The sequence below is a fragment of the Pinus tabuliformis genome, chromosome 2_1 (assembly GCF_031772625.1).
Source record: "Pinus tabuliformis cultivar Carrire ecotype Pingquan chromosome 2_1, CPIR1, whole genome shotgun sequence".
In the NCBI taxonomy this organism is placed as follows: domain Eukaryota; kingdom Viridiplantae; phylum Streptophyta; class Pinopsida; order Pinales; family Pinaceae; genus Pinus; species Pinus tabuliformis.
The window spans coordinates 503,732,605-503,746,409 of NC_142299.1; the positions used below are offsets into that span (position 1 = coordinate 503,732,605).

At 39.4% G+C, this 13,805-nt stretch overlaps 1 protein-coding gene across 1 annotated transcript; it reads right to left on the bottom strand.

Moving 5' to 3' along the window:
* Positions 1-624: 624 nt before the first annotated feature.
* LOC149201136 (uncharacterized) lies at positions 625-1,431 on the bottom strand. The gene has a single exon (XM_089399681.1). The coding sequence runs from the start codon at positions 1,280-1,282 to the stop codon at positions 887-889; it is 396 nt and encodes a 131-aa protein (XP_089255807.1). The 5' UTR covers positions 1,283-1,431; the 3' UTR covers positions 625-886.
* Between the last annotated feature and the right edge of the window lie 12,374 nt (positions 1,432-13,805).

Below are 13,805 nucleotides of genomic sequence, written 5' to 3' on the forward strand. Positions count from 1 at the left end.
ATTGATGAATGTCTCTTGCTTATGTTGTTTGGCCGGCCTCCCACTAAGAACAGCTCACCTTAAATTTTATAGCTTCCATTTTCTTTTCTGGTGTGTAAATTTATTGGCGGATATTCGAGAGAAATACAAGGATTATCTACACGTTTGTAGAAAAACAACCCAAATTTCCCTTTTTGCGGAGTTAGGAATGGTGCAATGAAGAGGATAGTTGTTTAGTGTGTAGATTTAATCGCAGATATAATAAAAGGATTGTCTACACATTTGTCGAAAAACAACCCAAATTTCCCTCTTGGCGGCGATAGGAATGCTGCAATGAAGAAGATAGTTGTTTAGATAAGAATAATAGTTTGGATGAGCTGAATTTAATGTGCATCACAAGCGCTTCCTTCGGTGCTCTAAATATATCAAATAAGAAGATACCTATGTCCTCTACTAGCAAAACATGCCCATGTAGCATCATACTAAGTCACTAGGTAAAAAAGAGAGATCATTCATTAACCTCCTTCATTAACCACAACAAATGTTTGAAATGCAAACAAAGATATTTTAAAAAATAAGTTAACCCTTCAAAGGTATTTTTTATTGAAATGTAATAATCAATGGCTCACCTCTCTGGTGATGTGGGTACAAATACATCCCAAAAACAACGAAAAATGCTGGCAAAAACAATACATCAGAAAGTACCCTTTTATTGACATAATAGCGTCCAAACTTCCCTATAAAGAAAAAGATACATAGAACACAAGAGCACTGCAACTACCAACCCAATAATGGCCGGATGTTTTTCTTTTCCGATGTCAGCACTTCCGCAGAATCTTAAGCCCAGCAGAATAGCGATCCAGACATCATAGAAACCCAAATAACCCTAACCCTAACAGTCACTAATTCAAGGGACTCCAATGAGGACAATGAACCCTAACAAAATTAACCACACTATATGTACCAGTAAAAGAGCCTGCCCAAACAAAAGGCTGCTTCCTCCATTGCCCACTTCACAGAAACCGATCTCGGCCACTTCTACGCCGGCGCACTGAGCATCTGCACACCCACACCAATATGTAATGCCATCAACACCACACATTGGATCGGGTCTGAAATAGCTTACCAGACAAGAAACAGACTTGTTATTCTCATTGCAGACCAATAATCTTCTGGTATTTCCCTCGCTAGGGAGAGCAATGGCGATTTCATTCTCAGGCCCTGACAACGCGGCTCCCAGTAAGGCATTTGTGATCAGGTAAAGCAGGAACAATATGAAACCTGGTTGCACATAACCAGCCATGGCATTGACCTTTTAGATTGCATCTGTTGCTGCTCCGGCCCAATTCATACATACAAATAGCAGACCAGATGAGAGCACAACGGCTTCCTACCAAATTCCAACTAAGCCAACCGAGACTTTGTCTCACGCATACGGGAAAGAATATGATGGACCATGAGGTAAATGCAGAGAAATCTGACGAAAAAAAAAAAGTTTAAATTGGTACAGTGGAGTCTGACATTTATATGAGCAAGTGTTTAAACCTCCATACAACCGAAAATATAGAACTAACCCCATGCATCTTTATACATTGTTTCCTGTCCACCTCGAAGACATGATTATAGGACCTTGGTGCGCACAGATGCCACAACCATATTCAACAGTGACATTGGCAAGCCCGGTTCCTCTGGCTTTTTGTGCAACAGATTTTCTACAACTATTTTTAGTTATTTCTATATTTTGTAATATGATGCCATTTTGAATACAAAGATGTGCATGAATATATGATCCAGGGAGGTTTGACAGATGTCAATAAGAGAATGAAAGTGTTGACAAAGAAGTTGATGCATAGGAAGGCCTATCGGCCTAATTACATTCACAATCAGCTGGACAAAATCATGTCGATCATGAAAAGAAATAAACTTTCACAATACAAGCATAAATTCTTTAAAATTTCTTCTTTGAACAACTTCCAGCAACATTATAGAATCAAGCTCCGACAAGGAAGTGGAGGATAATTTTGATTCAGAGAATTCTTACCTTGAACTCAAGTAATGGGATTCGATCCCTCTGAAGTCTACGCGCTATTGGAGTGTGGTAATGGGATTTGATCGCTCCAAAGTCTGCTCACTATTGGAGTGCACGGAATTTTCCAGAAGAAAAAGATTTGTTCTTGAAAGTGAAAAGGTAGGGTAGGATGGGAGGAATAAGACCCCCTCGGCGGAATGTGCCTCTATCTAGAACCTACGCTAAAACTTACGCTAATGTAATTATGAAAGTTTTTAACCATAAAATTCATTGATATTATGTTAAGTGTGTTCTAATCGATATGAGTGTCTTTTACATTTATTGCTTCTTTACATCTTGAGTACTATTATTTCTGATATATTTTTTTTGTTTGTTTTTCTGGTTGTTGGAGGAGTTTGGTAATACAAATTTTTTAATTTTAAGTTAATAAAAGTTTTATTTTAATGCAAAAATGAATTTGATATAAATATTTCATTTATAATGCTAGTAATTTTATAAATTTAAAATTATTTTTCTCAAATTTCAAAGTGAATGGTAAAAATACATAGTCTTAAGGGTCAACCTAGTTAGTTGAGTTCCCATTCTTAAAAAATATTTTCTATTAAAAGGTCACTTGTTTAATTATCTTGATATTATTGGAGTAAGACTTCATGGTTGAGCTTATAGGTTGTGATCCTTTCAAGTAGATTTGCCTGGTACAAATTGATACATATTTTATATGTTTTATAATGTTGATAATATAATTATGCTGGAGTGGAACAACATGAAGAATTGTCCATGTTGTCTTGATGGTTTCAGTGAACTCGTGGTTTTTCTACAAATGGATCATGGATTCAAATTCGTCTGCCACAGTTAACCCTAAGATCAGATCAGCTAAATCAATAAATTGAGTTGTCACAGCTAGCCATGAGACAAAAGATCGATACATCAACTCAATTAATCAAAGTATTAGTCAAATTAGGGATTCAGGGCACTAAGCTAGGATTTTGGATAACAGATCCTACTTTCATTTACCAACTCGATACCGCTAGTGGTTTTTCTAACTCGAGAAGGAATCGAAAACTTAGACTTGGAGTAAATTTTATTAAATCTCAATACCATTTATGTGGGTAGTTTAGTATTGAGCATATTTTGTTTTGTTCAAAGCGAAATTCAACAATTTTTACAGATGAACGAGGGATTGTTCTTTTAGGGCTTCATCAAGGTTCATGCGTTATTTTCATTGAGGATATTTAGTGAGTGGCCTCATCCCAAAATGGAAAAAAAATCAATAGTAAATGTTAAAAAGGGCAAGGAAATCTCATATTTTGTGGAAACAAATCATTTGGGCCAAGTCAAAATTGCCTCAGCAAACACAATAGGGAAGTGGATTTGGGTAATTGCAAAATAATATCAGGGCATTTTAATGCAGAGACTTGCCCACTTTAAATGGGAACAAGGAAGAAGAAAAAATTCCTAGATAAACTAGTAGACATATAATAAAAGTAAACAAAATCTTTGAAATGCAAATTTCATCCATGGAACAATGCCTCCCTGAAGATAACATCAAACAACTTCGAAAAATCTACAAAGTAGAGGAATAATTTTGAGGAGAAATTTCTCCCCTCCTTCATGATGGCACAAGTGTTGAAGATATAGTTGATGGTTTGATATTGAAGTCAAAATCCTTCCTAAACCCTTGAGCCAAAGAGGTATCTCCTCTAGTATCTCTAAAAATATCCTATGAAGAGTCATAGCATTTAGCTTGGAAAGTATGACCCACCATGATCATATTAATAAATGACAACCACTAAAATAATGTGATAATGTATTCAGAATTTTCTTGCAAAAAAAATTAACTTCTTGTTCGCCCCTTTTTTGTAGTGAAAGTAGATTTCCTAATTGTCTCCATCATATTATGCCCCAACACTAGCTAACCAACATGACAACCCATTCACAATAAATGTCATCGACAATGATGTCAAAATACGCAGATGAATTTGTTAGTTACCCCTTATTGTGTATATCTCTTGCCAAAGAAGAGGAGTCTAATCTACTCTTCCTTGGCAAAGAACAATTTCCATTGTCCTTTCCACCTGCCAGAACGAACCTCACAACCTTTAGTATCTTGATAACATCCAAACATACAACTGAATCCAACTCCTATGATCACATTGCATTGGATAACTCGTCCTCATTCCACCATTTTGATCAACTATCAAAGCTTAGAAACCCTTGACCCTTGCAAAAAAACCTTTGCAAATTCCTCTCCATTCACATCTGATTTGGAACATTGCAAAAAAGTACTACTAGCGTATAGTCTTCTCCCTCATGTGGTTCATTGAACTCATAACATCCTTTCAAGTGGTGAGATAAACAACCATTAGTGTGTTCACGATTTATAATACCCTTTTCTTTCTATTACTAAATAGTCAATACTACTTCATGCCTAGTTTAGTACATATCCCCTAGTTTTACCAAATACTTATTTTAATACCTCCAAAACCTATAACCCTCTACCGAAAATCCCCACCCTTTACAACAAAATTGCTTCACGAAAGGCATTTTACATTGCTTCGTAATTTTTCCTTTGTATATGAGAAAGAAACTAAATGTTACTTCTCCCTTATCCAAGATAATGCTCTTGATTACAAATTGAACAATGTATCATGATATTTCCTTTCTCTCTTTGTGTGAACTTGCTTAATTAGCGTCTAAATACCTTGTGAGATAAAAATCAATGCATGTATTGTACTTGGTATTGTGTCAATTATTCATTTTTAATGTCTTAATAATGTGTTAATTGCCTTCCAATTCATGGTCAGTCTCGAATTAAAATTTTGACATGGAAAATCCCAATTTTCCAATTTTGGGAATCAGAGGCACATTGCAGGGACAATGTGTATCCATCTTGGTGGATAGTGGGGCAACCCAAAATTTTATTGATGCACAATTGGTGGAGTGTAGAGGCATTCATATATTTATATATATCCTGAACAACGTGGGCAATAGAGGATGCCCATGCTTCACCTCAGTTATCTTCTTGGTTGTTGGTTCGATATGTTGAGGATATGGTTGATGGGAAAAATGTTGAGGATATGGTTAATGGTTCGATATTGAAGTAAAAATCCTTAACCCTTTAGCCAATGAGGTGTCTCTTCAAGTATCTCCAATAATATCCTATGAAGAGTCATAACATTTAACTTGGAATTATGGCCCACCATGATCATCTAATAATTAATTGAAATAGCACTAGAACCCAATTTAGGGACTGGGTGGATCATATTGTGAGACTATGCTAGTGGCAACCCTAAAAAAATGACTTGAAAACCCCTTGATTTTCTACCTTGATGGAATTCATATCCCAAATTTCTTGTTGGGTATGCGAGTCCTAGAAAACGTGACAAGGAAGATGAGAGGGAGTTGACAAGGACATTAGGTTGTCCTAGAACATCATGCTTGTGAGAAGAGCATGGAGGGGGGGATTTCATCTGTGACTAATCTCGTGGTAGGGAGGAAATCACATTTCTTTCTAGAAGGTGGAGAAAATGTTTGTGCAGACTCGCAAGAGTTCAAATAAGTATTCTATGGCTCAAAAGTATAACTTATAACCAGATACAAATCAAATTAGTGTTCAATGAGGATAACTGAAAGGAAACTCTAAGTGTAGATATTTATTATATAAATTTGTAGAAACTAAATCTCCTTTTATGATTGTTATTAATGCTCTATGAAATAAATTAAACCTACATTTTGTATGATGAAAAACCAAATAAAGGATCTTGATAATGACTCCGGTAGGAATTAAGCTATCTTGAATGATAATGAAATAGAAAAACAAAAAGGACAGTAGAATTGCGGGAGAACTTAACGAGGAAGACCACTAGGGAAACTTGGTTAGTCTTCTGGCATAACCTGGCAGCGGCCTAGCCAAAAGACGCTCCCAAAGTCTTGAATGTTAGATGGTGGGTGTGGTTGGGTATAAACCTCAGAAAAATAAATAATGTAGGTATCATGTAGTATAAGCTAGAAGAAAATACATAATAACATAGCTTGACGAACTTGTTGGAGCTGCGTTTTTCTTTTCTGCTGTTCCTTTTCTGCTGTTTCGTTTTTTCTGCTGCTCCTTTTCTACTGTTCCGTTTTTTTTGTTGTTCCTTTTTTGCTGTTCCGTTTTCTCCGCTGTTCCTTTTCTGCTGTATTTTCTGTTGTTCCTTTTCTAATGTTCCGTTTTTTCTGCTATTCCATTTTTTCTGTTGTTCCTTTTCTGCTGTATTTTCTGCTGTTCCTTTTCTGCTATTCCTTTTCTACTGTTCCATTTTTTTTGTTGTTCCTTCGGGAAAACGTAACAACAGAAACCAAAGGTATATCAGATGAGCTGAGATGTTGTTCAGATCCAGGAGGTCTCTTCATTATGGTATATGCTGAAATGATTCCACGCCATTGTAGATAAGGCATCCCAATGATCTGCCAAAAGCTTTGTTGGCTTAACTATCTGCAATTTTATTGCGTGATCGCAAAACATGATAGTAGCGCACATCTTTCATGGTGTGTCCTAAAATTTGGCACCATCTGATAATCTGCTGAAGGAGAGAATTGGGCAGATCCCTGTTCTGAACCATTGCACTGACGACTATCGCCAAGTATCCCAATATCGTGACTGTGTCTATACCAAGCTTCCCAAGTTGGATAAGACCTTGGTAAAGGGCCAGGGCTTCTGCTCTGTTATTGGAAGTGTGGCCAAGATCCCACTCGTATGAGAGTATGTTATCCCCATTAGCATTAAAAATAACTCCTCTTGCCCCTGCTACCCTAGGATTCGATTTTGAGGCCCCATCGAAACAGAGATAATGCCTATTGCTGTTTTTAAGCCAACCTAAAAATTCTTCCTCTTTTAGCTTGATCTTCCAGTTAGGTGAAACATTGTTGTTTCTATTGCTAGCAGCATTTCCCTTCTGATTGTTGGTGTTTTGGTCTAATAGGTGTCCAATGAAAATGCGTTCTTCTATGCTGAGTTCACTAACATTTATACTTCTTGGATTCTTAACTGAGATGATCTCAAGGGCAAGACTCCTTGCCTTGGTGCAAAGGCTTCTAATAGTCGAGTCCTTATCCTTAAAAACCTTCCGATTTCGTGCCAGCCAAATATTCCATAACATATTGTGGGGAAGAATGTCTCAGACTCTCTTCACTGTGTTATTTTTCCTGTGCTGCCAGGTGTAGTTTTTTTTTCCATTTGTAAAGAATTTCTCCTATGGTGTTTTGGGTGTTCCATGGGATTTGATTGTTATGAGACAAGTTCCTCCAGCAGTTGATGGAAAAAGGGCATTCAATAAAGAGATGATGCATTGATTCTTCAGTAGCTAAGTAGTTAGGACAATGAGAGGGGCCATTAATTCCCTTCTTTTGCAAATTTTCGGTCGTGAGGGTTTTCCCTTTGAGGAGGGTCCACAGAAAAAACTTGATTTTTCGAATTGCCTCGGATTTCCAAACCACCTTCCAGTGGTGCCAACTTGGCATGGGGTATTTGATGTTGCAAATATAATGGTGAGTAGCTTGGATGGTGTAAGAGGATCCGGATTGGTCCCAACAAAACACATCAAGATCGTTCTTTTTGACAGGGGCTATACTGTGCAAAAGGGATTGAAGGATAGAAAGACTTGCGTTAAGACTATTGGGTATGGCTGGGAAGGCCCAACCTGACCAAACAAGGGTGTGAGGATCCCATTGGGAGATCTGGTCCAGGTAATGAATGCCTTTTCTTTCAAAAAAGGAAACGATAGGGTGGACTCCCCCATGTCTGTTTATTGGCTACTGACCCATGATTCTATCTTCTCCAATATTGATTCTTGCACCTCCCTTGGGGATTCTTGAAGTATTTTGAGCAATTAGTGGAATTTCTCTCTTGCATAATCACCAAATTTTGGAGGATTCTCTATTGGGAATATCTCGATCAAGAAGCCATTGTCTAGGAAAATTCAGGTATTTAATTTCCAGAACTTTTTTCCACCATGCTGGGAGTCCAGTAATGAGTCTCCAGACAATTTTTCCTCCAAAGGCTAAATTGAGAAATTTAGGATATCTAATTCCAATACCTCTTCGGTCTTGGGGCTTGATCACCCGCTTCCAATTAATCAAGTTGAATTTCTTTTTATCATTTCCCCCCCTACCATAGGAATTGGCGAAGGACGATTTCCATTTTGTTGTGGAAGGAGGCCAGAGCTTGAAGAAGAGAAAAACGATATAGGGGGAGAGAAGATATACCTGACTTAATAAGAGTGAGGCAACCAGCTGGGTTGAGCCAAATAGATCCCCACTGCTGCACTTTTCTTTTCATTTTGTCGACTACTGTGTCCCAGACTTCTCCTCTCCAAGGTGCAGCACTTACCGGCATGCCCAAGTAAGAGAAGTGAGTCCAATCATACTTGCATGTGACTCCAAAGATGATGGCGATATTTTGAAGCACCTATACTATTGTGTTCCAGCGATATATGCACCTTTTCAAATTATTTACCATTCTGCCACAGTAGTTGTTGTATTTGTCAAGGAGAGATTTGAAGCGCTTGGCTATTGTGGTGGAGGCCCCTCCAATCAGCAGGGTGTCATCGGCAAATTGTGAATGATTTATGTTCTTGACCCCATCCCCAAATTTTATTCCTGTGATTAAGCCAACCCTCCGGCTGAAGTCCAGTGCTCTACTGAAGGATTCAGCCATTAGAATGAAGAGATAAGGTGAGAGGGGGCAACCTTGTCAGAGGCCTCTAGAGGATTGGAAAACTTCTCTAGGTCTGCCATTTACAAGAAGGGAGATCCATGGCCTCGAAATGCAGGCTCGAATGAGGTTGAGAAAGTGGTCATCAAATCCCATCTTCTTGAAACCTGCCAAGAGGAAGGAGTGTCTCACTCTGTCAAATGCATTGGCCAGATCAAGCTTGAGGATAAACCCTTTCTCATTTCTGGTTTGAATCGAATGGATGGCTTCTTGTGCAAGTAAAATGGAATCAATTATTTGTCTGTTGGCTAAGAATCCCCCTTGATTTTTTGAAATGAGAGAAGGGAGCAAAGGCTTTAGGCAGGTAGCAATGATTTTTGTCAAGATTTTATAGGAGGAGTTACAGAGTGATATGGGCCTGAAACGAGCAAAGGAAGATGGCCTGTTTTCTTTGGGGATGAGTGCTAGATGAGTAGCATTGGTGTATCCTCCTATTTTGCCTTTTCGTTAGATCCAATTGAGCATTTTTCTCAAGTCATTTCTAATAATTCCCCAGAATGCTTGATAAAAGAAGATGGGAAAGCCATCTGGTCCCAGGGCTTTATCAGTTTGAAGAGTCTAGATTGATCTCCTGATTTCCTCCTCATCTATCTCCTTGCTTAAAATGTCGTTCATTTCCTTTCTTATCCCTGTTGGGAGATGTTGCAATAAATCTGTATAATCCTCTACTTCCTTTGTTTCAGTTAGCAGGTCCCGATAGTGATCTGTAGCAGCTCTTCGAATGGCTTCCTGAGTTCTTTGTCTATCACCTTCTACATCTAGGATGGAGCTAACATTACTCCTTATCTTTTTGGCTATCGTTTGCTTGTGAAAAAAAACTAAGTTCTTGTCACCCCCTTGTAACCATAATTGTCTCAACTTGAGCCTCCATTTTTTTCCTCTTCTTTATTAACTTGGTATAGCTATAAGTAGAGTTCATTTTCCTGCTATTTGTTCTCTTGGGAAAGGCCATTATCCTCTATTGCTCTTTGGATACTCTCCAAATTGTTCTTAATTTTTTTTTTTACCTTCTCTGGTTCTTAATACTTTGTTTTAGCCCATTCTTTGATGGATTGTTTTGTTTTCCGTAGTTTTGTTTCCAAAATGAAACCGGGAGAGCCTTCCACATGTTGGATCCAAGAGCTGTAAACAATTCTTGCAACTGCTGGTATATCATTCTAGAGAGAACTGTATCTGAATGGAATGGGCCCAAGTGGCCTATGATTTTCCAGTGTTAGAGTTATTGGGAAGTGGTCGGAGGCAGAGCACGTTCGAATGTTAGCATATCCAATGGAGAAAGCAGAGAGAAGTGTAATATTGATGAGAATTCTGTCCAACCGCTCCATGATGTTACCAGCACCCATCCTGCAGTTGTTCCAGGTGTATCTATGGTTTTTTGGAGGGACATCCATAAGATCACGCTCCTGCATGATATTTTCCAACTGTATTATATATGGATCAGGCGTAAAACTGCCTCCCGTTTTCTCATTGGCGTGGAGGATTAAATTAAAGTCACGTCCTAGAATAATGTTAGTGTTCTCTTCTGCGTCCAGACTATCTTTTAGATCATGCCAACGACTATCCTTATATCTGCAGTGATTCGGCACATAGATGTTGTAGATGATAATGGCTTGCTGATCTGCTTTATTTTCCAGAGTTGTTTTGATCCAGTGTTGATTTATTATTTCTGAAATATAGTTCCATATACCTTGATTCCAAATTGTTGCTATTCATCCTGAGGCTCCTCTTGCCTCACTAATGCTTCCTCTATACTATCTCTACTGCTCATTGACTTTATTCATTTCCTTGTGGTTTCGTTTTGTTTCTTGTAACATAATAATTCATGGCTTCTTAGAAATGATAAGATCCCTTAGGGCTTCTACGTTACAGGGGTGCCCAAGTCCCTTGATGTTCCTCTTCCATGTGCTGTACTATTTCCTGCTCTGCCTCTGAATCATCTACAATCGTGAGCTGCATCTGAGTGCTATCTACCTCCATACCTTGAGCAGTCCTTTTCTCCATGTTACTGGGAGAGGGAGTTTTGGTGTCTGTGGGTTGCTTAGAAGTGAGGGCTTTCTTTGAGCTTGGTGGAGCAGAATGGGCAGAAGTCTTAGGAATGGCTTTAGGTTGTTTCTGATTATCTAAAATATGAACCTTCGGCTGGAGTAGGATTTCAAAGCTGTTGCTTGTTGAAGGCAAGGAGGTGCTGGTGATAGGTTTTTTGACTGAGGTAGAGGGCTTTTTATAGGTCTTTTTGTGATTGGGAACTTTTGTGAAACCATCCGGGTCAGATTTTTCCATTGAAGGGGTGGTCATGGATTTCATATTGGAGGGACAATCTCAGAATAAATGGCCTAAGGCGTGGCAGTTTCGACAGCGGAACGATACATGCTTGTAATTTATTTTTTGTAGCCATTCATAATCATCATGGTAGAGGCTTACCGCATTCGGGAGAGCTTTGCTAAGGTGCATGTATACACAAATCCACGCATAGGAGGTGTATCGCTTCAACTTTGTCTCCTCTGCCACTTTGATGAATTTGCCTAAACCATTCCCAATGTCTCACAAAGAGTCTTCGTCCCAATACTCCATAGGGAGAGAATAAAGGCACAACCACACCGGGGCCCAACTCATATCTTCTTTGTCTGGGTTAAAGCATTCGATCCATCCTCTTAGGTACAGCCCTGCTACGTTGAAGAAATATGGTCCTCCATCCAATACCCTGTTTCGGTCCTCCAGACAATTGAAAATGGCAGTAAAAAAGCCCTTAAGCCCTAACTGCAGTGTTATATGCCCTTTTGGCTTCCATTTGGCTGTGATCCAGCCGTGCAAAGCTTTCTCCGTTGGCCAAAGGCCTATGAACTTTCCTATCAAAGCATGATCCCTCATAATCTGGATCTGAGTGTTGATGCACTGACTTGGGAGCTCGATTTTGGGTCTGTCAACTGCTACTGGCTTGCAGGTGTTTGACGTCACTCGTGGTTCTTCATTTGTGTTGTTATTCGTTGGTGTATTTTCATTCTTTGTTGTTGTATCTTCTTGATACCATCCATCCTGACATTTTTAGTCTGTCACAGGACATTTTCTGTATCAGCAGGGGGAGGCATCATGTCGTCCCCCTGAGGGGATTCCATTGCATGATAGCTATTCCTTATTGTGCTATAGCTGCCTTATGGCTGAAGGTTAATGGCAGAACGACACAGTCTGTGAAGGTTTTCCAGTTGCAGAGCAGCGTCAAACCCTAAGCGCTCCGTTCTCCATTTTCTTTTTTTTGACATAAATGGTTAGCTTTTATTTAAAATTCGGCAAATCAGCTACCGAGGAATTGAACACTAAAGCCCTGTATTTCCTTGTTACAGTCGGTGGGGAAAGAATATTTTTCTTTTGAATAATCTGCTGAATGAGTTACACTGTGAATGTTGATAGAGTCTTGAAAAAGAACTTGATTTGGTTTCAGAATGGTGCCTTGAATTCCGCTACTTTTTCTTTCTGTGACGTAGCTCTGCTCCCTAGCTTGTAGAGAGGAGATCCAACGCGTCAGAGTGCCGAATCATCCCAAGAATCACTGCATTTTCTTTTTTAAATGTCTGGCAGAGTGTTATATAGTGTTCAAGAATTCCAAGAGTGGTAAATTGGCCTTGAAGAGGCCCTCGTGAACTCCCCAGCACCTACCCAGACGCAGCAGTGAGTTCCAATGACGAATAGAGATCGAAAATTCCACGGTTGCATTCTGAATTTTCCCTTGTGGATGAGTCCGCGTTTCCTAATAGCAGCCAGCTCAAAATGGTTCGGTCCTGAAGTCTGGAGAATCTGAATCAGTGAAATGCTCAAAGGAACAGAGGCCCAGACAACTCCAAAATTAAGGAATGCTACAATTCGATTCAACATCATTTACTAACAGAGATCTCCTGCTCCTGAGAGAGCCTAGGTTGCCTGCCAAGTCCGCCTGTGAGTTTAACTTTCTCAGAACATGATAGAAGGAAATTTTGTGGAACTTGGGCAATAGTAGTCTAATTTTTTTGAGGATGGGGGCTAACTGCACTTGAGAGGGATATTTTGAGAGTTCATAGCCTGTATAATTAGTCTGGAGTCTCCAAAGACTGAGATGGAGAGGAGATTCCTCTTGATAGCCAGATTTAGACCCTGCCATAGAGCAAGAACCGTTTCTCTATTGTTTATTTCATGCCCCAAACCCCAAGCAAAGCATAGCTCAGTTGAGCCACCTGGGCTTAAGATAACTCCCCCGCCACCCGCCTTTCCTAGGTTACCTTTAGAGGCCCCATCAAAGAATAGGGAGTGATCATCCAAAGCAGATCTCCATTTGATGAATTCTTGTTCTTCTAGACAAATTTCTCAATGAGAAGGGGCTTTAGTAGGAGGAATGGATCTATTCTGATGATTTGGAACAAGCTCTTTTAACCATTGATGTTCCTCGTTGTCCAGAATCATGCCATTTCTTATGGTGGGTTTGGTTTCTAAGGCCTCCCCCAACAGAGCTTTGATCTTAGTGATAATTCTGACCAGGTTACAACTCTCCTCCCTAAATATTCTATTGTTCCTCTCCAACAATAGTTTCCAGCATGTGAATTTGGGGATCCACATCAAGCCAATCTTGAGAAGGCTTTTTTTGGAGAGATAGAATGGGGATAACTTGGCCCAGTTTCTTAGCAGGTCCTGAATAGTTCTTGGAAGCTCTATTTTGTCAGGTCCTAACATCAGGACACCCTTCCAAACTTCTTGAGCAAAGGGGCACAATAAGAACAGGTGGTTAGTCGTTTCTTCATCCGATGCACAAAGAGGGCACCTGGAGGGACCTTCCATACCACGCTTCCTCAGGTTATCTTTAGCGAGGATACTTTTATGCGCCAGAGTCCAGCAAAAGAAGTCAATTTTAGGGAGAGCAAGAAAAGACCAAATAAATTTCCATTGAGTTGGCTCTGGGGGGATGCTAGGGATAACCATCATACTTTTGTAACCTTCTGCTACTAAGTAAGAGCCTGAAAGAGAACCCCACCCTTTTTTGTCCATAGAAGAGGACTTTAAGGGAGATTTTCCTTGGAGCAAATC

Bases quoted from the DNA above. Each gene is read 5' to 3' on its own strand.
- LOC149201136 (XM_089399681.1), bottom strand. From the start codon at position 1,282: ATGGCTGGTTATGTGCAACCAGGTTTCATATTGTTCCTGCTTTACCTG.